Raw genomic sequence first — 24496 nt, 5'->3', positions numbered from 1 at the left:
TTCTTTAGGCTTTAACTCTCAGGCCCATTTATGTCTAATTGCAGCAGAGATGATCTCCTTTGAGATAATCACATTCAAGTGTCTGTTTCAGATTTCAGTAATGTGATCAGCAAGAGTGATGTGAAGTCCTTGGCTGAAGCTGATGAACAGGAAGTTGTGGCTGAGGTTCAGGTAAACATGTTGGTCCTGTACCATGTTTTTTTATATTGGCCCTTTCAAAATAATTTAGTCTAAAAATAAGGAAAGTGCTATCTCAAAGGAAGAGAGACTGTTGATCACATAAAATAAATATGCATTGCATCAGCTTATACTTGTATTTAGAAAGTTTGGAAGAATATCAAATGTGATAGGTATAGAATGAAAGGAATCAATGGAAAGATGGGCTCCTGAATTGGTAGTTAGGGTTTCACAGGGTTTAGAACAGAGTAAGGTATGTCCTATGGGCTTTTTTGGGTTTGTTTTTTGTTTTTTATTTTTTGTTTTGGTTCTTTTCTGATACCGGAAGTCGAATTCATGACCTTGCACTTGCCAGGCAGGCACTGTGCCGCTGAGCTAAATCCCCAGCCTCGGTATGTCCTATGTTAGTTTTATAAACCACACTAAAAATGTTCGTCAACAGGATTATGTCTGTCTGGGCTGGGGATTTAGCTCAGTGGCACAGCTCTTGCCTGGCAAGCGCGAGGTCGTGAGTTCGATTCCCAGTACTGGAAAAAAAAACAAAAACAAAACAACAGGATTATGTCTGATTAAGAGAGAATAGAAAGCTAAGGTTGCAGACAAGCTTTCTTAAAGTTCTTTTTGTGATTATCGTGCTTTGGGAGGTAATACGCAGGCTTTTGTCATTAGGTTAAAATTTGTTAGCTCCTAAATATTTATTCCGTCTGCTACATAGTACATCACATTAAAACATGATAATGTCTTTTGTGAATATGATAGTGTTCTTAAAAACATTTATCATCAATGTTTGAATGTTATTTGTTATCTAAGTGAAAATATTGTATTCAGCAGCAGCGACTAAACTAGTTTTGCATTTTCAGGAGGTTGTGCTAGGTGATAAAAAGAACCCTTTATTTTAAATCATAATCTCGCTCATGAGAATACATTGGACCACAAAATTTTTTTGATCTAAGTGTAAATAGTATATCCTAAAACCGTGTTTTATTAATTGATTAAGTACGTGGTCTCCAGAAATACCTTATAAAGTTTATACTCTACAATTTTTCTTTTTTTTGTAGTTTATCATTATTACTGTTTTATAATTAATTCTCCCAGACAACTAGTGTTATTCAATTGTTATTTGAAATTTTTATATCTCTTTTACACCTGTATTTTACTATTTGATTTATCAGATATATCCCACAAAACTATACACAATAGTTTTGCTTGATATTTGGATTGACTTGTGATCTTGATGCTTTCATTTGCAGGAATTTTATGGTGATTACATTGCTGTGAATCCACATTTGTTTTCTCTCAATATTTTGGGTTGCTGTCAGGTATGGAAGGGAAGGATTTTTTTAAAAAAGTTAATTTATGGGGTGGGAGTTAATTCAGTAAGTAATTGGACTGTTTTTCTAGTCATTAGACTTACAAAAGAAAATTCAAATATATTTCTCTAAATATATGTTTTTAATAATAGGGTCGAAATTGGGATCCAGCCCAGCTATCCAGAACAACTCAAGGACTGACAGCTCTCCTTTTATCCCTGAAGAAGTGTCCTGTTATTCGTTACCAGCTTTCATCAGAGGCAGCAAAGACACTTGCAGAATGTGTTAAAGTATGACATTCTTTGTCCCTGCTTCCAGAACATCAAGCCCTTTCATTTCCCTGTCATATTTCAGAAACTATCAGGAATGTTTTCTGTACAGCCAAGGAGAAGATGATGTGTTAGGTTTATTGGCAGAGAAATAGGTCTAGGTAATTTAAAACGAATTAGAGCTGAGGCTATTAGGTTTAATCTGTGAGATATCCACAAGCTATTTAACTTCAGGGGTCCAGTTAAACCACTCGTGAAGTAGGGTTTCAAGTCCTAGCTAACCTCTTAAACAATACAGTACATGAAGCTTTTGAATCTTTTTATGGAAGGCCTATGAAGGCATGAAGAACTGCCCAATATGGTTTTTCTGTATTTTCTATTTTTATCATCCCTGTCTGCAACTAATTTGTTGACCAAGCCATCTTTCTGCCTTACAACAGCAAGTGATATCTAAAGAATATGAACTATTTGAATTCCGCCGGACAGAGGTTCCTCCATTGCTGCTTATTTTAGATCGCTGTGATGACGCCATCACCCCATTGCTCAACCAGGTACAGAGCTTTTCGTTAGCATAATAGGAGGAGGAGGGGCTGGGGATTTAGCTCAGCGGCAAAGCGCCTGTCTGGCAAGCGCAAGGTCGTGAGTTCGGTTCCTGGTACCAGAGAAAAACCAAAAAAAAAAAAAAATAATAGGAGGAGGAGGATTTTAAATGATGTTCACCAAAATGCAGATGTGAAAATAACAATATGGTACATTCTATTTACCTCCTTATTTTCATCTGTTCTTGCTTTTTGCCTTGTATTTCCTGGTGTTTGGGGAGCACTGTTTTTCCTGTCACTGTTACTGTTAACTGCTTCCTCCGCCCCATCCTTTCTGTCCCTCACCGCCACGACTCCCACCCCAAGTCAAAGCAGCTTCTAAACTCTGGACTCTAATTTCCAGTGTTGCCTCTGTCTGCCTTTTCCTGTTTTTGTTGCTATTACCTTGGTGTAGACCCTGCTGTCTGGAATATTGTCATTAGGTTACAATTTGTTAGCTCCTAAATATGTATTCTGTCTGCTACATAGTTCACCACATTAAAACATGATACATCTTTTGTGAAAGAAATTGCAGGAATATTGAAGTAGTCTTCTATTTGATTCCCTTTCATGTCTTTTCTTAGCCTACAGACACAATGTTGTTAAATTACTCTTCCTTAAGCAAAGATCCACGCTATTGCTCCTGACTTAAAATATTCTTTGATTCTCATGTGCTTACTTGCTGAAAGACAAACTCCTGGCCAGGTATGGTGGTGCACACCTGTAATACTAGCACTCGGGAGGCTAAGGCAGGAAGATCACTGAGTTCGAGGTCAGCCTAAACTACATAGTAAGACCCTGTCTCAAAAAAAAAAAAAAAAGAAATTTGGGAGTTTCTTCTTTCCAATTTTAACAAATTTACATTTTGTAAAATGAAAACAATCCTTCTTCACACTTCATACTAGGTAAAAATATTTAAAAATGGATTCAGAAGCAAGTTTCTGAACATGTCATGTTTTGATAAACTCACAAGGTTTTTTCTGATAATATTAGTGTTCCCAGGATAAATATAGCACCACTTAGATCTGTAAGAACACACTTATGCTGCAGAAAACCACAGCAGCGTACAGGAAATGGTACATCTTGTAACTGAGTACCAATATAGCCCTATCTGTGAAGGCAAAAATATATTCTTAATTCACAGGCAAAAATTAGAGCTGATGGTAGGTCTAATTTGTTTTCTTTCTATCAAGAATATTAATCATGCTTCTCTTCTTCTTAAAGTGTGAAATATTAAACTATTTTGACTTTTGGGTGTTTAACCAGTTAAAATGACAATCTTAGTTCTTATTTTAGCAGAAAATATTAATAAAATACGAACTAAATAGAGAATCTTCACATAAAGCATACTACTAATTACTAAGAATGCTATCAATTTTTTGATTTCTTAATTTACTATTTCATGTTTTGTCAGTTACCCATTTTTTTGTCACAATTCTTTATTTAGTGGACATATCAAGCCATGGTCCATGAACTACTGGGCATAAACAACAATCGAATTGACCTTTCCAGAGTGCCGGGGATCAGTAAAGACTTAAGAGAGGTCGTCCTGTCTGCTGAACATGATGAATTTTATGCTAATGTAGGTGGTATCAAGTTTTTAAAATTGTTTCTGGTTGTTTTTATATAAGAAGATCAATATTTGCTTGTTAAAATGGAAAAGATATGGAATATCATGTGGAAGGATGATAGAGGCATCCTATAGATGCCATCTCAAGTGAAGGCAAAAGGCTTGGATTTTAACTCTTTTACAACATTTTTTTTAGAAATCACAGTTATTTACTTCCATCTCTTCCAGTAGCTCTTTGAGAGAATAATAGTGGTATTCATCACTAGTGTCCTGGCTAATGGCCAAATTTGGTAATTAAAATGGAATTTGCCCTTCAATTCTGTGTTCAAGATTCTTTTTCTCCTCTTTTAAATTGTCTGAAAGAGTCATTGATGAACAGTGCCTCCATTATTCTTTTTCACAGAATATGCACCTGAACTTTGCAGAGATTGGTAGTAATATAAAGAATCTCATGGAAGACTTCCAAAGGAGGAAACCAAAAGAACAGCAAAAATTAGAATCAATAGCAGATATGAAGGTAAATCAAACATATACATGGGTGACTTATATATGGGACTTGGGAATTAATCGTGTAAGCAACATTTTTGGAATCTTCTGGGTCTGATTTCTACCTTGATACATTTTATTTGGTTTGATATATTTTCTGTAATATCTCTCTTTATAAATGATGTAGTGAAAATTCATAAACCACATGCTTTCCATTCTTCAATTTGTACTCTTTAAAGATGCACCTATTAGGCTGGGCATGGTGGCTCACACCTGTAATCCCAGCACTTGGGAGGCTGAGGCAGGATTGCCACAAGTTCAAGGCCAGCCTAGACTATACAGTGAGTTCAAGGCCAGCCGGAGCTACATAGCAAGACCCTGTCTCAAGCAACAGCAACAACAGAAATCTAACATGCACCTATTGCCATATACCAGTTTTTCTCTTCTTAAGTATAACAAAGTGCCATGTTATTGAGAGTTTTTAGTACTTTAACCTGGGCAGAAAAACAACCCCAACATTTTAAAATTCCTTCTTCATACATGCCTATCCTCAGCCAAAAATAACAGAATCTCCCATTAATACTTTTCTCATATGGCAGGCCTTTGTGGAGAATTACCCACAGTTCAAGAAGATGTCTGGGACCGTGTCAAAGCATGTGACAGTGGTTGGAGAGCTGTCTCGATTGGTCAGCGAGCGGAATCTGCTGGAGGTCTCAGAGGTTGAGCAAGAACTGGCCTGTCAAAATGACCACACAAGTGCTCTCCAGGTCAGTCCAGTTTACGAGCACCAACTTTGTATAAGACACTGTGCCAGGCAGAGCCCGAGATACAAAGGCAAGGAATGGAACTGAGTTTAGCAAAGAGTTAAGACAGGAACACAAATACACACCATTTAAGATAGATTTATAATCAGAGCCACAGAAGAGTATAATGTGCAGTCCCCGAGTTAGTCAGTTAATTGAGCATTTATGAGGGTCACCTAGTTTACTGGAAAGACCACTAAACTAGAATCAGGAGATCTGGATATTAGAGTTTGTTTTACCAATACTGGCTTTGTGGCCTGAAGCTACTGACTTAGTCTCTGAGCCAGTTTCCTCATTTGTAAATAAAGTAGGCTTAATAATGCTTATCTCACAGGCTTATTAGGAAAACATGGAAAAATAAAATTATATTAAAATGCATTATGTAAGTTTTTTTAAACTACTAGAGATTGTTTTTCTTTTTCTTTTTGGTATCGGAAATTGAACTCAGGACCTTGCACTTGCCAGGCAAGTGCTGTGCCACTGAGCTGCATCCCCAGCCCGAGATTGCTTTTCATTTCACAAACGTGAATGCCTGCTATGTGTGGATACTGCTATGAGGATCTAGGATTACAAAGATGAATAAGTTACCATCCTTTTCCTCAGTGTGCTCACACTATAGGAAGAGAGATAGAAACTATATGAAGTTGTAATACCATGCAGCAATTGCTTTAATAGAAGTATTTATATAAGAATATGGAAATACAGAGGAAGAACAACTGTTTTCCCCAAGGATGAGGCTTCTGACAGCTTCTTAGAGAAGATGACATGAGACCTCGGTTTGAACAGATAGTAAGTGGAGAAAAAGGAGAAACATGAAAACTCTCAGCAGAAGAATAGTTCATTGCAGATAGTGCAAGATACAAGCTGAAGAGTTGTATAGACAGACTGGAAAGACAGGTGGAGGCCAATTTATGGCCATTGAAAGGAAGTTGGTCTTTAATCTTAAAATGATGAGAGTTACAAAGGATTTTAGAAGAAAAGTGACATAATCAAACCATGACTTCAGGAAATTTCTAGTCTAGTTGAAGAGATAAAACCAAAGTACAAGCCGGGCATAATAGTGTACACCTGTAATCCCAGCACTCAGGAGGCTGAGGCAGGAGGATAGCCTTGAGTTCAAGGCCAGCCTGGGTTACATAGTGAGTTGAAAGCTAGCCTGAACTTTGTAGCAAGACCCTGTCTCAAAAAACAAAAACAAACAAAAAGTCTGCTTCAAGATACTATTTAACTAAGTCCAAACTGTGATACTGACTATAATAGGCTTTCACATTATTAGGGAGAGTTTCTTAGATAAAGCAGTATCTCATAAAGAATGATTAGAATTTGAAGGAGGACTTCAGTCAGGAATAACAGCAAAAGCAAAGATGCACAAGTATGCAGGAAATAATAAACATTTGACCTTTTGAGAGTAGGGGGTAGAAAAGAAATAAAAGATAAAATTGAATAGGTAAACAGGACCCAGCTTATAAAGCTTATAAGAGGAATGTGTACTTGCTGAGGTAGGCAGAGAGGTCCAGTGTAGGATCTTGCATAGAAAGCTGTTATGAAAGCAATATTTTAGGTAATTTAGTCTAGTAAGGATGAAATGGAAGTGAAAAGCTGAAGCCAGAGAACTTTTCAGACTTACAGTACAGTGATAGTAATGAAAATGTACATAGTAATGGGCAAATGGGAGATACGTTGAAAAGGGAGGAAAGAATTAAAAGACAAATTGGATATAAGGATAAAAAGGCAGAAGAAATTAGAGGCAATTCTGAGGTTCCTGAGATATGACAAAATGTAGTGTCCCTAGCTAGGAATTTAGGAAGAAGTATCTCTTGGGAGATAGTCACTTCTAAGACACAAGAAACACATTTCCTCATTTATAGGATTCTATATTCCAAAGCTTAACTTCTCTTTCTCTGCTTCAGTTCTACTCTGTTTCATACAATGAAGCCAACTTGGTATACTGGAAACAGCACAGGCTTTGGACCTAGGCTGTCTTGGTTTATCCTTGCCTTTACTTACCAAATTTCCTTTAGGGAAGTTACTGACCTTGCCCAAGCATCAGGGATAGGAATTGCAGATCTTCAGATTGTTACGAGGATTCAATGTGTTATATAAAATGTTTCCCATATAATAGACATGTTGTAAATGTTGGTTCCCTTCCTCCAAGCATAATTTTTTTATCCATAGTGTAATCAAAAAAAGAAATCCACCTGCAGCTACTCTTACTATGTTAAGATCTTTATTGAGATTTACAGTTTTGGTGTTAATTTTTTTAAATGTTTCTTGAGGTTTCCTCTGAGAGCACCACCATTTTATAAATAATAAAGATACTAATTACTTTACATTTACATTAAGTTCTTTTTCATCACTGTTTTAGTTTTGTCACTGTGTTCCTAAATCTTCACAGACTACTCTATCCTTTATAGTGACATTACTTTAAAAGTATATTAACTTCTAATTCTTCATAGTTAATATAAATATTTGGTGAAGGAGGAGTATAATAACAGTTGAGTCTGTGAATAAGAGGGGATTTTAAAATGTTTTAGTTTTTTTTTTGGTTTTGTGGTGCTGAGGATTGAACTTAGAGTGCTCTACCACTGAGCTATATCCCCATCCCTTATTTATTTTGCAACAAGGTCTAACTAAATTGCCTCAACTGGTTTTGAACTTGTGATTCTCCTCCCTCAGCCTCCTGAGTCGCTGGGGTTGTAGGCATGCTCCACCCTACCCCCACTGTGTTAATAACTTCTTGTGCATCCTTATAGTTACTTCTTACTTGTGCTAGGCGGTGCGTTTGTGTCTGTCTTTTAATTCAGATGTCACCATACTCTATATAGAGTTCTGCGTTTGTTTTTTCATTTAACCATGTATCTTAGAGACTGTTCCAGATCAGAACCATGAGACTCATTCTTTTTAACTACTGAATAGTATCCTCTGAGGAGACATACTGTACCATAATCTATTTAACTTAACTGCTTACTTTAAACAACCCTATCAATAATAGTTTATAGTTGTTTTGTGAGTCTAATAGAAGCATTTCTGTATTTATCTCAGTAATATGAGTCTTACGCTTCTAACTAAAAAAATGTTTGTCTTGTAACTAAATTTAAATTTCCTTACGTTTCTTTATCATTTGATTTTTTCTTTTTAAAATAGTAGGATCAATTTTAATCACTAACTCATTTTAAAGTCTTCATTTGTGTCTCTCTACTATATGGAAATCTGTTACAAAAAAATTATTGTAACTTCTTGCCGGAAACTCTACTTTTTGTTCACTTTAAAAGTACATATTTTAAAAATATAAACTCTATTTGTGATCTGCTTTACATTTCTAAAATTTACATTTTGAAGATTTTCTTGTCTAAGGTACACTATTGGGGCTTTACAGTAAGCAGTAGATTTGAAGTCCCTTACCATAAAGGATTTCTTTGGCAACATGATTTAAATAGCCCATAAAGGGAACTTTTGTTTAATAGTGATTGGATGCAGGGGTCTGACCCCTAGATGGGTTGTAACATTCCTTGGCTTGACCTTAGATAGTAATTTCTCATAAGCAGTGAATTGAGGTTTTTGAGTAGAGATGGGGTTTGCTTTACTGAATAGTAAGCATATCGTGGTAAGAAAAAAAATGGTCATATATTGCTAAAAATTAACCTATAAATTGCTGCCATTTCCAAACCATTGTCCTACAGGGTAACAAAATTTTGATTAAGAAAGAATTTCACTAGAACCAAAGTGTGGTGTATTAGCACTGAAGCCTGTCAGCAGAGCTTTATTTGATTTGTAAAGAAGATTTTTCATATAATGAGAAACATCTTCAGAAAGTGAGCAATCCCCAGCCCCCATTCCACCCACGTTATCACATCATAGCCTTTCTTTTAGGAGAAACTAATCTATTATATATCCTTCTTTCCTGACCTTGGTTAAAAATCTCAAGTCATAGTGTTAATGACACATGGTAGGGGCTGGGGATTTAGCTCGGTGGCACAGTGCCTGCCTGGCAAGTGTAAGGTCATGAGTTCGATTCCCGGCACCAGAAAAAAAAAAAAAAAAAGAAATGATGCACGGTAAAGACTCAATAAATATTTGTTAGAAAAATGAGGAAGAAGAGTTCTATTGAAGAAATAGAGAATGATGGCTAAAAACATGGGCCTCTGATGATACGGATTTAAAAATGATTCTTAACCACTCGAATCCCCAGTCCTTTTGTTTGTAAAATGGGAGAAAATAACAGAACTGCTTCAGAGGTTGTGGTGAGGGTACAACGAGATAATACCACATACTTAAGACTGTACCAGGTACTAATAACTACAACAAATACTAACTGTCACCACTGGGTGCATTACAACTGGTGACCTTGACTCTCTTCCCAGTTTTTCTCATCAAAATCTTTTTTAAAAAACTGCTTGAGATAAATTAGACTATTGTGATCAATTAAGAGTAAAAATTCTCTTTTTTTTACCTCTAAACAACACTTAGCCAGTATTTCATAAACATTGTTGGCCTGAAGACCTCCTACAGTGCTAAACTGTATGTTGACTAGTGATTAAGAAAAAGAATACAGTACTGACTGAGATGTACCTTCAGTCAATAAAATTGAGTCCTGTCTACTTCTATCATTTTTCCTAGAGAAATAGTCCCACAGCACTATTCTTTCAGGCTGTCAGTCAGGTTCATTTGTATCAGATCAGCATGTTTAACACTTATGCCAATTCCATCTTGCTGTTCTAATCTGTTGATTTACTTTGTTATTCATTGACTTTATTACACAAATATGTAAGGAGGTAACTTTGTATTTTAGGTTAAATGAAAGCAAAAAGAAAAAAATGGAGACTCTCTGATTACTGAGTTGATTTGTAATTTGTGTAATAGTTTAAAATGTAGATACGTCTTAAATTTTTTTTCTTGCTGTACTGTTTCATCATAGTTTTGATAGAAAAAAAAAAAAAGTAGAAAAATAGCCAGAAACAATGGAAGAATCTGTAAGAATTGTTTTCTTTGATCTCTTCTGAGTAAATGTTAATTTCTTTTGGAAAGTTAACCTCCAAAGAAAGTACAGTTTTTGAATCCAATCTTAAGTAGATAATAGTTTTCTGCTTTGCTGTTTATTCATCCACCATGGTTTTGTAATAGTTTATTTTCTCTTTTGATAGTTATAGGGTTATGAAATTTTAATAAAAAGCAACAAATGGCTGGGCGTGGTAGTGCATACCTATAATCCCAGCATTCGAGAAGCTGAGGCAGGAGGATCACCATGAGTTTGAGGTCAGTCTGGACTACAAAGTGAACTTGAGGCTACCCTGAACTTCATAGCAAAATCCTGTCTCAAAAAGACAAAAATAAAATTAAAAAGAAAAAGAACGTGAAAAGTCATTTATTTCCATCAAATAAATGCTACAAATAAATATAATACATATCTGTTGTACAGTTAGAAGCCTCTGGGGTATTTTCTCCTTTCTGGTTAATGCCCTAGAATCTCAGTGTAAAGTATGCCACTGTTGATCAGTTGTGAGTCAAGTAGCCAAAAGGGAAATAATTCATAATGAAGTCAGAAGGTAATATAGGGTTAAGGCAGACAATGATTGATAGATCTTTTCTAAGGATATAGCTGAAAAGAACTCAGCTTATACCTACAGGTTCCTTTTCGTGAGAGAACAGATAAGTCTGCAGAAATGGACCTGTGCCTTGAATTAGGTCCAGACAGCTCAAAAGTACACAAAAATGGTCTACTTGAAGTAATCCTAGGTCAGATCTGGGCCCCGTCCTCAAAGGAGTGCTGAGTTAAGCCAGAAAATCTGAACACCAATACCAAATCTCAAAAAATAGGAGTGGATTCTTGGATGTGAAACTGAATCAAAATCCAAGTGAAGGAAATTAAAAAGGAAACAAGCAAAAAGAGTGCAAACCGTGCACTGCACATTGTTGCGGACTGTTTCCATGACACTGGTGTGGGTTTATAGTCACTTAGCTGTCTCAGATTTGCTTAAAAGTACGGGTCAGCTAGGAACTGAGTGGATTAGAGGTGAAAGTAACATAACTACAGGACAGGAAGTGAAATGTTACCCCTGGGAGAAAAGTGACAACAGACCCCTAATGAGATTTCTTAGTGTTTTAAACTTGTGCCAGATTGATTGAGAGGTGCAATTAGGAATGTGATAAATTATGTATGTGTATGTGATAAATAAGAGTATTATAAAATATTTTCTTCACATTATGCTAGAAAATACTGGAACATTTGAACAGATATTCTAAATAGGCTGCCCCATGGTTCCTATGTGGAAAGTTTTACAAAATGAAAGTAAGAAAATTCTTATGAATGTGGGTTCCAATGAGACATGTCTTCCTTTTTGATCTCTGATAGATAATGGTAGTGAAATTTTAACCCAGAAAAGCAGCAACAGGAATTCCTCTAAGAGAAATCTGTACTTGAGCGCTACCCCGGAGTTCCCCTTATCATCTTAGTCCCTGTTCTTTGTGTGCAGAACTGGGTTACTGTGAGGGAGTAGAGATAATGTGTATGACAGTGTCTTACAAGTTGTAAGGCACCATAGATGGTAGTTGTTCTGTCCTTAGGATCCAGTGCCCTCCAACTCTTGTCACTTTCTATTTCTTCCTTTGACTTTATTATTTCTGCAGAGTGGTACTGTTTTCAATTTCTATGCTAATCTCTATACTAATTCCAACTTTTTGATGCTTTGAGGCCTTTTATAGATGCTTCCTCTTTTGTGAAATCTTTCCTGATTCCTCAGCAACTAGTTATACTTCCTCCTTTTTTGGTCTCCCCATCGCACCAATTATGTTTATAGTTTTTGTTTTGTTTTTGTTTCTTTTGCATACATATGCATCCATTATAATACCACATATTTGTTCCTGAAAAAAACTTCATGTTTTACAAAGTCATACACTAAAAATAGATAACTGTAGGAAAATAGGGATATAAGTAGACCCCCTAACAGTCTATACAGCTGGCCAGGCTTTAAGGCACACACCTGTAATCCCCAGCCATGGGGAGGCTGAGGCAGGAGGATCACTGTGCGTTCAAGGTCAGCCTGAACTACATAGCTAGAGCCTGTCTCAAAACAAAACAAAACAAAACATAAAGCAAAAAATCTATAAAACTAAAACAAAACAAGAAATCTATATTACTTTGTAATCAGATGTAATCCTAATAAAATATTAGCACAGTTAGGTCTCTGCTGGCAGTTCTGTTGTGTGCTGTGTTGGTCGAAGTAGTGGAAATAGTATCTGTTCCTTATTTCAACAGGGAAATAACTTAGGCTATTTTAAAAAAAAAAGGAGGACTAAGGGTTTAGCTTAGTGTTAGAGCACTTGCTTAGCTTGTACAAGCCCTGGGCTCAAGCCCCAGCACTGTGGTTGTTTTGTTTTTATTTTTAAAACAGTAAAACGTTGTTGCTTCTTTTTCATTTGTGCTTACCTCTTCCCCAATAGCTTAGCATATGGAAAGTACAGAAACTCTTCAAGTTATAGAACTGGGTACTTCTGGCAGGAAATACTTCTGTGGGATGTTTTATTTTTTCATTAACATATTGATAAAGCTTCCTTTTTAATCATGAAGAAGCCTACCCATGTTGGAAAAATTACGTATGAATCAATATACCTTCTGGGTTACACTGATACTATTTTTTTTTTTTTTTACACTGATACTATTTCACTATTTACCAGTCTCCTAGAGCTAACATACTTTTCCAGAATGGATTATGCTCATTCCATCCCTCTCTGCTCCGCCATCTCTGAGCTCACTGAGGACAGAGGTTGGCTCTAATTCGTCTGTGTTTCTCCAGCAGTACCTGTCCTAGAACATATGGAGACCAGATATATTTACTGGTTTGAATTAAATTAATTGTTTGCTGAGTAATGCCATGTACACTATAGTATAGTATACAAAAGGCCCTTAATGTGAGGATGACAGAATCTAAGTAAGATTTATTATGGCTCCCTTTGCTGTCAGTACATGCATTTTAAAATTATAAATCCTCAATTTAGAGATTACATGCTATTGCACACTTATGTCTCTGTTGACCGTGTCGAGAAATTATTTCTGATGCTTCCTGGAGATTAAGCCCAGTCTTATGCAAAATTCTACCAACTTGTCTCTATTTCGATGTTTAATCACTACACTGAGAGAAAGCAGGAAAGTTTTGCAAGTCAACTATTGTTTCCCCTATTGACTGAAGTAGTGGAATAAGTATGTATTCATTATTTCAACAAGGAGATGACAACTTAGGCTATTTAAAAAGAAAAAACTATCCGTTAGTAAACTCATTCTCTCTTTTCCTAAAGTAATCACAATACAATATATTTCCTTATTTAATTCTGATTGTGGGTGGGGCTGGGGATTTAGCTCAGTGGCACAGCACCTGCCTGGCAAGCGTGAGGTCATGAGTTTGATTCCTGGTACTGGAAAAAAAATAAAAATAAAAATAAAATTCTTGTTGTGGGCAAAAGGCAGTTAATGACCTGTATATTGTCAGAGTAGTTATCTTAATCATGAACTCAGATGTATCACTACCACTCAATAATTATGTCTAAGGCATTATACATGAGATCACTCAGATAAAGGATGATAAATATTAATTTTATCTTTCTTCAGAACGTAAAGAGGCTCCTGCAGAATCCCAGAGTGACAGAATTTGATGCTGCCCGCCTGGTGATGCTTTATGCTTTACATTATGAGCGACACAGCAGCAACAGCCTGCCAGGCCTTATAGTGGACCTCAGGAACAAAGGCGTTTCAGACAAGTATCGAAAGGTACCCAAATGTGTGTGCTCACCCCAGCAAACAACCAATTCTGTTATAGGCTTCCATCTAACAAATGATAAATCATACTTTTTAAATTTACAGAAGTGTGTGATTCTTTTTATGTATTCATTCCTTTAATAAAGTTATTGTTTATGAAACAAACTTCTTGATCCCTAAGCAATAAAAAACTACCTTGCTCCCCCCATTTTTACAGCTCGTGTCTGCAGTTGTTGAATATGGTGGCAAACGGGTTAGAGGAAGTGACCTCTTCAGCCCCAAAGATGCTGTCGCTATAACCAAACAGTTCCTCAAAGGCTTAAAGGTATAGACCTCTCTCCTGAGTGAGAAAAGGTGAAAGCTCCTAAGGCTGAGCCAGAATAAACGTGGTCTTCAGAGTGGGTTCAGGGTTGCTGTGGTTTAGTACTATGTCAGTTAAATGAAATTAAAGCAGACGTCCTCGTAAGTGTTTTTTCTTAGTGGTTTCTGTGTTGAATCCGCGCCAGCACTGGAGCAAAGAGCTGAGCAAGTAAATAACTAGAGATACTTCAGGAAGTACCTAAGGGTAGGACAGTTTCATTACTTATAGCTACTTTTCTCCATTTGTTTATAATTTAAGATTTAGGTAGTTTCTCCTTGAAAATTAAAGAGAAAATAAATATTTATTGATCTTTTAAAAATAATAACCTACTTTTTTAAGGGTCAAAAATTAATTTTAATATGCTAACGTTTCTTACGTTCCCTGAAGTGTTTCCACTTTCTTGTATTTTATTTGTTTTTTGAGACAGGGTCTTGCTGTATAATTCAGGCTGGCCTTGAACTTACTTTATAGCCCAGGCTGGCTTCAAACAGTGATCCTCCTGCCTCAGCCTCATGAGGGCTGAGATTATAGGGATGCACCACCATGCCAGGCTCTTTGTTGTTTAAAATCCCCTTTTCTCCACAAACTTTCTTTGCTTTCATCTTCCATTTACCATTTTTACAAATAAGTGAGACTCAGTGAATACATGATAAAAGATTTAAACTATTTCAGTTTTATAGCTGGTATAGCCCAGCGTAGTGACACTTGGGAGGCCACAGCAGGAAGATTGCTACAAGTTCAAGGCCAGCCTGAACTGCGTAGTGAAACCCTGTCTCAAAACAAACAAACAAACAAAAAAAAGCTAATGTGAAATTTAGTATTTTTATGAAATTGGAACATTTCTCTTAAATTTTTATAAATTAATTTTTATATATCCTCAGTTCCTATTTGAATTTCTACTGAGTGTATGACCTTTTCTAATCTATGAGTATAGCTCAAAGTGACATAGAATCATTTTCACCTATTTTAGGGAGTAGAAAATGTGTATACGCAGCATCAGCCTTTCCTGCACGAGACCCTGGACCATCTCATCAAAGGAAAACTGAAGGAAAACCTGTATCCGTATATAGGCCTCAGCACACTCAGAGACAGGTAAGGTGACATAATACTAACAATAAAAACCAGAAACACTGAGGGGATAAGAAATTTAGAGTAAGGTTAGAAACAGATCCTGAAGTTATACCGTTCTGCTCCACCTTTCTCTGTTGTTTCATTCTAAAACTCATTTGGTTTTACATGTCAGTATTATATAGGAATTACCTTGCTAAGCCTGAGATATTTTCTTGCTTTCAAATAAAGAAATAGGTGTTTTGAAGGGCCCCAAGTCCTTACATTTTGTGTTTTAGGAGTATATCAGTTTACTTAAGCTGTTTAAGGTTCAGTTCTATGGCATCTGGCATTTGGAGTTTCAAACATCAGAGCCGAAAATAGACTTACTGCTTGATTGCCATTCAGAGCAGGTTGTTACTATTCTTGGTGAGGACTGGACTTTGCCAAATGTGGCCAGCACACAAACTGAGAGACCTAATTAACAAAGGCCATGTGTTACCCAGGAGAAAAGGATGGCTTTCTTTTAGCTGTAATTTTAATACAGTGGTTAGTTAATTTTAATAAAAAACAAAACTTGTCCAGAACAATTTACTTAGCCTACCCCTGAAATTTTAAATGCAAACAATTTGTACTTAGTTAAAAATTACATTCTTATTTTCTTTTTATTTGGACTACATATTATAAATGGCCTAACATATGTAGTTGAACCATACTGGGTAATTAGTGTAAAAATTTCACTGTTCGTATAATTCTTCTGTTATTTCAGCTAATGACAATCTAGCAGCTTTACATACATAGTTTTATATGTAAATGAATTTCTGAAAGGACAAAATATTTTAAGGTTTATAGATTACTCTTTTATATGATGAAGTGAATTTTTTCACTTTGTCCCTTTTTAAAAGAATCTCTATAATTTGGTACAGAACAGAAAAAAACCCATCTTTTAAAAATATAAGATTGAAAGGCTAATCTGATATTTAAAATATTTAAAATTTAAGGACCTTAGGACCAAGATTCAGAAATGTCAGCTGGGCACAGCAGTACGGGCCTGTAATCACAGCACTCAGGAGGCTGAGGCAGGAGGATCTCAGGTTCAAGGCCAGTCTATGCAACATAGTGAGTTCAAGCCCAGCCTGTACTACATAGCAAGATCCTGTGTTTTAAAAAAAAAAGTTAGCTAAGCAGGAAGAATGAAAACCAGCCCAAATTATTCACCTATTTGAGAAGCTTTTTGAAAAACAACTCTAGTCTTGAGACTTTTAATTAATTTGATAAAAGAAAAAAACATTAATTTGCTTATGAATTCCATATAAGAATGACTGAACAAGAAATTAGCTACTTAATGCTGAAATGAAACAATAAGCCATATGGGGTGGCCCACACCTGTGGGAGGGAGGAGGATCACAAGTAAAAGACCAGTGTGGACAATTTAGCAAAACCCTGCCTCAAAATTTAAAAAAAAAAAAAAAAAAAATTAAGGTCTGGGGATACAGCTCAGTGATAGAGCGCTGGTCTAGCATCTGCATATGGTAGTACAGGGTTCAATCCCCAGTACCACACAGAAAGCCACAGACTAGAAGAATTTCTCATGTACAGTAGTGCATGACTGCAAACCTTTCTCAGTTTTGTGATTCATTCCCAAACAAAGCTCAAAATAATGCTCTTCCCCAAAGTGCACAATTGTCAGTTGTTGGCATCTGTTAGCATTTGTCACTGTAACCTAAATATGTATGTAATTAATAATGCGGTTGCTTAATTCTTTCATAGAACAGATGTTTAGAGAACGCCTTCAATATGTCAAGAACTGGTGTGCATGCTAGGGGGTGAGGTATACACGGGGCAGGAAAGACGAGGTTCCTGCCATCAAGGAACTTACCTGCAGGAGGCAGGGTGAGCAAGTAAACATCTTGAAAGCTGTCAAGGAAACAGAGTAAGGTGAACTGTGGGAGGAAGGGGGCAACTTTAGGTAGGGAGAACTCTCTGAGGAGGTGACATTTAGAATCAGTTTTGAATTACAAGAAAGTCAAGGGGCTGGAGATTTAGCTCAGCGGCACAACACCTGCCTGGCAAGCGCAAGGTCGTGAGTTTGATTTCCCGGTACCAGAAAAAAAAACAAACAAAAAAAAAAGAAAGCGATACAAGAAGGTCAAAAACATAATGATTAGGACTGAAAGCCTCCCAAGCAGAGGAAATACCAGAGTAGGGGCCTGGAAGAAAGGAAGAAGTTGGCATGTCTGCAGCCCAGAAAAAACCGTCTATGGCTGCATATATATAGTGAAGAAAGCGAAAATAGAGGTCAAAAAGATAAGCAGGGCCTATAGGACCTTAAAGTCCCTGGTAAAAAGTTTTTTGTTTTGTGGGGTTTTTTTACTTTTAAATATCGTAAAAAGCCATGAAAGAGCTATAAGCATGTAAGTGAAATTATGTTTTAAAAGATCACTTTGTGGGGAGAACAGAATATCGCAGGCAAACGTAGAAGCAGGAAGACTGCTGAAGGAGGCTCCTGCAATAGTCCAGACAAGAAATGAAAGTGGTTTGAATAGGAGGCTGTGAAAAAGGTAGAATCAGTGGATTTATTAATGGACAGATTGATAGAACAAGGATAAGAGAGAGGTGAAGAATAACTCTCAGGTTTTGAAAAGAAATAAACTTTTGTTAAGTAGGGGATTCCTGTTAAATAACCAAGTAGAAATATGACATACTACACTGGGAGCTGATAGGATGTTAGTGACTTTGTTGTTGTTGTTGTCTTTTTTTGTTGTTTGTTTGTTTTTTGAGACAGGGTCTCATATGCAGTTTAGGCTGGCCTTGAGCTCACTTTGTAGCCCAGGCTGGTCTCAAACTTGCAATGATCCTCCTGCCTCATCCTCCCAAGTGCTGGGATTACAAGCATGCGCCACCACGCCCAGCTCAATGTTAGTGACTTATAAAGCCATCAGACTAGATATATTCCCTTAAGGAGAAAGCATAGAAAGAGCAAAGAATATTGGTTAGGACCAAGCCTTAGTAGGACACAGGAGCTAGCAGTGGAGACTGAGAAGGATGCAGATGCTAGAAGGAGAGCCAGAAAAGACAATGTGGTGTCATAAAGACAAGGTGTCTGGTCTCCCAAAAGGTGAGGAAAATGAAGTAAGGATCTCGGATTTGGCAATGTCAACGTCTCTGATGGTCTTACTCTCCAGTTTCAGTGAGCTTGGAAACCAAATCAGAAAGATTTTCAAGATATAACATAAAATGGAGACATGTATATACCATGATACTTTTTAAGAAGTTTACATAAAGGAGGCAGAGAAATGGGATGCTATCTAGAAAAGACTGGGGTCCAGAAGACAGCATATTTGTAACCTGAGGAGCACTGTCTCATAAAGCAGGAGGATGAAGGAAAAATGGAGGCGGTATAGAAGTGAAGCCCTAAAGGGATCCAGAACCCAGAGGCATTGCCTTTGATAGGAGCAGCAGTACTGCTTTCATTTTAACAGAAGAAAACAGAATATATACAGATATGGTAGGTTTATAGTTTTGGTGGTGAGAGCATGGGGCCATCCTTTGATTTTTCAATAAAATTTGATGCCAAATTATTAGCTCAGTTAAGGAGTAAAAAGAGAAAACATTGTGAAATCATCATCTTATAGGCTAAAAATCAAATTTGCTATGTAAATACAAGTAGAACTTCTAAGCAAGGTTGAATACCCATTATTAGTCATTAATACATTTGTGAGTACTGGCAATTGAACCCAGGACCTTTGCAGTGAGCTTCTTCACCCCTTTTATTATTTTTAATTTTGAGACAGAGTTTTTCTCAGTTGCTAAGTTGCTCAAACTGGGCTCAAACTTACAATCTAAATACAACCAGCAAGCCTAGTTGTGTGGTTTTCTCTAGCAACTGTCATCTATGTTGGGTTAAAAGTAAAGAAGGCATATAGTTAGATCTAACCAGGATTTTGGAAAACGATAACAGGAAGAAAGTGTTGGTGAGTAGATTGGAGGTTTGATGAGGTCAAAGAATTATTGTAGTAGGGTATTAGTGAGGTGAATTAGAAGTTAGGAGTGGTTAGTAGAGAAAGAGATCTTTTATTCAAAGTCTCGTAGGTGGCCCAGATCCTTGTCATGAAATGTTTAGGTTGTAATCATGATGTGGGTTGGTGGGAACAGGAGGAGATAAATGTGGGTGTGGAGACGGTGTTAGATGACTAATCACACTGATGTTAAACGTCACTGAAAGTCTTGAAAAGAGAAGGAATAAAAAGGACGACAGTAAGCCAAAGCTAAAGTCTTCAGGGAATAAGAATGACCATAAAAGGAGGTCAGGAGAAAACAGTGCAACTACATGATGAGCTTCTAAAAGAATGGAAATTTTGAAGGCAGAAGGCAAAGAAATGATTATGAAACTGCACTGAGGGGCACAGAAGATACCTATACCACCTCCTGCCCTGCTTAACAGAAGCAAGACTGCAAAGGGCTTGGAAAAGATTACTACTTAATAATTCCACTTTTGAACATTTACCATATAGATATATTTTCACAAGTACACAAAGATATATAAATAGGGATGCTCATTGAAACATTATTTGTAATAGCAAAATCTGGAAACAAATTAAGTATCAATAGAAGACTAGTTACCTAAATTATAGTACAGCACTAGGTATTCTGTTTTTAAAAACAACATAACTCTTCATAAAGTGTATATAAAACTTACTCAGATATATTAGAAAGAAAAGCAAAGTACTATCATATCCCTTTTGTGTAAAAAAACATGGCTATAAACATAAACATGGATGTAAATTATATATATATATACTTGCCTATAGATATATACATGATGTGTTATATATATATGTTTATGACCACATATATGTATTATATGGTAACTTTTTGAAAGAATAAATAACAAAATTTTAAGTCATATTGAGACAGTAGTTTTACATATATATATATCCATATCTCCTTCCTGTTAGCTATTTCATTGGGTATTATAAAAGAGAAGTCAGAATTATATTGTGTTAATCTTTGGAGTTTTCACTTTCACACAGTGTTTACAAATAGTAGGTATTCAACAGCTCTTTATTAAATTCTGTGGGTATTCATAGCAATTGTTATGCCAAGATTTATGGTTGGAAAATTTAAAACAAGAATATATTTAATTGATGCTAAAAAAATTTAGATTTTTTTTCAGGTTGTTAGTAACCCTATGTAACATTTTAGCTGTGCATCTACTGTGTGCTTACCCACTGTCTGCTGTAGCCACTTTGTTGACCCTGTTTCATCACATTGAGCAGTCACGGATTTTAGCCACCTTTATGATTATTTAAGTCTCATGATATAATACCTTGTTTTATTGTTCTAATATTAGAAGGTATCAAAGGAAATTTGGGAAGAACACAACTTTGCAAAACCAAACAACTCACAGAAATTTGGTGGTTAACCTAGTTGGCAGTACCCACAAATTAGATTTGATCTTTATCCTGCATGTGGGATTCCTGCATATCCTGTTATCAAGCCAATTTTTTTCTCACTGAAGAATTGCTTCTTATCCTTGATTTAAAGAAAAAAGAAGCAACTTTTTCATTTGGTGAGAAAATGTGTCTATATGATCCAGAGTTGAGCTATTAAAAAGGAAGTACTTTTCACATTTAGACAACTTTAGTAGAATCTGGTTGTAGCAGATTACTTTTGTTTCTACAAAAGCTGCAGTCCTTTTTCTTTGGCTTTTTTTTCCTGCAGTAAATGCTCATAAGAACTTTACCATCTGTAAGTATAATAAAACTTTTGAATTTTCAACATAAGTGTAATGGTACTCCAAGTAGATGAAATGCGGTCTTTTGAAAGTTTGCTTTTCTGCCTTACCTATAGAAATAATGATTTCCAGAAATGTCATACAGGAATTTTTAAATTTTTTCCCAACAAATAAGATACAAATCTATTGAGTTTTCGGGATGGCCTTGTATAGCTGGTAACATGAACTGGCTGCTGTTTTCTAATGTTTGCTGTCTACATTAATATGCTTTTGGTTGCTATGGTGGATTACAGAACACAGGAAGATGCACGCAAAAATTGAACTTGTATATTCCACTTAGCTTTGGCCATTATATAAAAAAGATTGGCTGTATATTTTACTTTTGGCCTCACCAAAACATCTACTTTTAAAATTCACTGAGGAAAGAAATGAAAAGGAAAAATGTCAGAGATATGTAAAATGTTATTCCCAGAATTTTTTCCTTAAGCCACTTGAATAAGTAGTAGGGCTCAGGAAAATATGTATTAATGTTTTCATCATCAAATATGACAGTCATCTTTGTTGGGTATAATTGAACAACTTTTGAAGAGCCTATGCCTATATCTAGGTTTTGCCCTTACATTTATATAACCTACACCCACAGATAAACATCCTTAACATTTTCTTCCCTCTCCAGTAATACAAAAATACCCTGGCACCGTGAAATTATCAGACTAAAGGACAACATTCTATGGCTACACTGGAAGCCCTTGAGATTATTCTCTCCCAGTTCGTGCTTTTCTTTTGTGTAAGACAGATGTACCGTAGAAGCAGGTGATGGTCAGAGGGCAGCTCCTGAGAAACAACATCATTTTCTAGGATGATCCTTGTTTGTTCACCCAGTAGCTTTTTAAATTGACTTGTCAGATCAGGAGTTTGCAATGAAGATGTTACCATCTGATTCTTCTCATTAGTCACGAGGCTGGTCCCTATGAGAAACTTCTTCCTTTCTTCATAATGGGATAATCTGTGCAGTTTTTCAGTATTCATTCAGGATAAAACTGTGGGCCTCAGGGTAGTTTTTACCTCTCACTGTAAAAAGTATTTTATATATATATATAAAAATTTTTTCTGATGGAAAGTAATGTCTGTATTCTCTAGTATCCCTCTCTTTTCTTACATAGCCACTAGAATTCAGTCATAGAGGCTCCTACCGTAATGACACTATCTAATCCTAACCACCCACCTGTACCACTGTAGTCAGACTTAAGTTTCCACCCTCTTAATACTTCACAATGAGGATTAAATTTCAGCACATGATCTTTGGGGGACACCCTCAAAGCCATACCCAAGGCAAAGCAGGCAGCTATTGGCTACATGTTGCTATCAAACGTTTGAAATATGGCTCGTGCTATCAAGAAGTTTCATTTTTAACTTAATTCTATCTTACTTACGTTAAATGTAAATAGTCATATGTAGCTAGTATTTACTATCTTAGAACAGCTATAGGGACTATATAGAGATTTAGAAGAAAGGAGGGCCAATGGCTGGCCTCTAGGCTCTTACCATTAAGAGGTTAGGGAGACGGCATGAGATGAGTCATCAAGGGACACTGAGAAGTAGCAACTAACAGAGTAGGGGGCAAAACAAACACATGATGTCCTGGAAGCCAGGGGAAGGAAGTACATCCAGGAGGAGCAGATGATCGATGTAGTCAAACGTTGATGACAGGTCAAGTAAGACAGACTGGAAAACAGTCTTTTGGAGTTAGCAGTATGACCTTGACTACAGAAGCTATTTAGTGCAGCAGTAAAGGCCAAAGCTGACTAAATTTAAAATAAGAGGACCATGAGATAATTACTTAACCTTTCTGAGTTTCTGCTTCCTCAATTGTGATGTTTGCCTTGCAAAATTTTAACCAAAGTGTTGAGCACATAGTACATACTCACCACATGGTTATAGCTGGAACATGGTTCTTCAGAGAGAAGGAAATAGAAATGTTCAGTTACTTATTTGTTGCACCATTATTTTGGGACAGCAATGAGCACCTCCCCCTCCAAAAAAAATTCTTTACCCTTATAAAGCTCACTTTCTAGTAATTGTGTAACTGAAGAACAGGAGAACAGAGTGTAGTGAAAAGAGTGTACATTAGAGTGTAATGAAAAGAGCCAGGCTAGAAAGGTAGACTCAGAGCTGGTGGAAAAGACTGACTGCTGTACATTAATGAAGCATTGCTGCAACTGCTCTTACCTTCTGGCGGAGAAAGGACAGGATCGTATATATGTTTTAAATGATAAAGATGGTCCATAAATGAAATACTAGTAAGTCATGAGTATGATACACAGTCAAAGGGCGGGGTGAGAGATACAGAAAAGAAAGAAGGAAGAAGAAAATACTCTAGTTGTCTGATTTGTATGATTGGGTAGATTGTTCCCATGGCTCCCCAAAAGAGATACATACATGCCATCAGTCCTGGAACCTGTGAATGTGTTACCCGACCTTGCAGAGAGATCTTGCAGTGTGTCTGAGGGTATGCACCCAAGACAGGGAGATTATCCAGATGCGCCCAAACCAATCATGAGTCCATAAACTCAGGGAACCTTTTCCAACTGTGATCAAAGATGTGATGAAACCAGGGTAAGAGACCCGAGATGTTGCTGGCTTTAAAGACGGAGGAAGGGAATCCCCACCTGAGGTACTCAGAGCAGCCTTTAGAAGATAGACAAGGCAATGAAGTAGACTCTTTCCTAAGCTTCCGAAAAGGACACAGTCCTGCTAACACCTTGATTTTAGCACAGTAAGACCCATGGCAGACTTCTAACCTCTAGAATTGTAAGATAAATTTAAGCCACTAGGTGGTGATAATTTGTTTTCAGGAACAGTGTAAAACTAATACAGTGCCACTGATCAAAATAAAAAAGATGGGGGGAAAATATAAGAGAAGCAGATTAGAGATATAAGCTGGTGTGGTGGTGCACCTCATTATCTCAGCACTGTGGAGGCTGAGGCAGGAGGATTGCTGCAGTTCAAGGCCAGCCTGGGCTACAAAGTAAGTTCAAGACCAGTCTGAACTGTGTAGCAAAACCCTGTCGAAAGAAAGAAAGAGAGAGGGAGGGACGGAGGGAGAGAAGGAAGGCAGGCAGGCAGGCAGGCAGGCAGGCAGGAAGGAAGGAAGGAAGGAAGGAAGGAAGGAAGGAAAGAGGAAGGTGAGGGGAAGGAGAAAAACGGACGGACAAGGGGAAGGAAAAGGAGGGGAAGAGAGTCAAGCTAGCAGCCTAGCTAGCTGCATAACAGAGCTCACTCAGTTTTAGCATGAGGAACCTGAAATGCTTGTGTCATATCTGGTGCGCATATGTGGATATGGAACTAAGGATATAGGTTAAGGCCAAAGGCCAGGTGTGTGGTGCACGCCTGTAATCCTAGCACTTGGGAG

The 24496-nt window shown here is 36.8% G+C and overlaps 1 protein-coding gene across 1 annotated transcript in view; it reads left to right on the top strand.

Moving 5' to 3' along the window:
- The window catches only part of Vps45 (vacuolar protein sorting 45 homolog (S. cerevisiae)), a 65055-nt gene that overhangs the window by 10113 nt on the left and 30446 nt on the right, over positions 1–24496 (top strand). Inside the window, exons 4-13 of the mRNA XM_005378700.2 lie at positions 92–171; positions 1428–1496; positions 1640–1777; positions 2197–2307; positions 3782–3916; positions 4308–4421; positions 4990–5157; positions 13793–13951; positions 14157–14264; positions 15271–15392. Coding sequence (XP_005378757.1) covers positions 92–171; positions 1428–1496; positions 1640–1777; positions 2197–2307; positions 3782–3916; positions 4308–4421; positions 4990–5157; positions 13793–13951; positions 14157–14264; positions 15271–15392 — 1204 coding nt within the window. The remainder of the gene's footprint in view (positions 1–91; positions 172–1427; positions 1497–1639; positions 1778–2196; positions 2308–3781; positions 3917–4307; positions 4422–4989; positions 5158–13792; positions 13952–14156; positions 14265–15270; positions 15393–24496) is intronic.

This window comes from Chinchilla lanigera, unplaced genomic scaffold, assembly GCF_000276665.1.
Source record: "Chinchilla lanigera isolate Chin_1 unplaced genomic scaffold, ChiLan1.0 scaffold00012, whole genome shotgun sequence".
Classification (NCBI taxonomy): Eukaryota; Metazoa; Chordata; class Mammalia; order Rodentia; family Chinchillidae; genus Chinchilla; species Chinchilla lanigera.
This window is presented reverse-complemented; position numbering and strand designations above follow the sequence as displayed.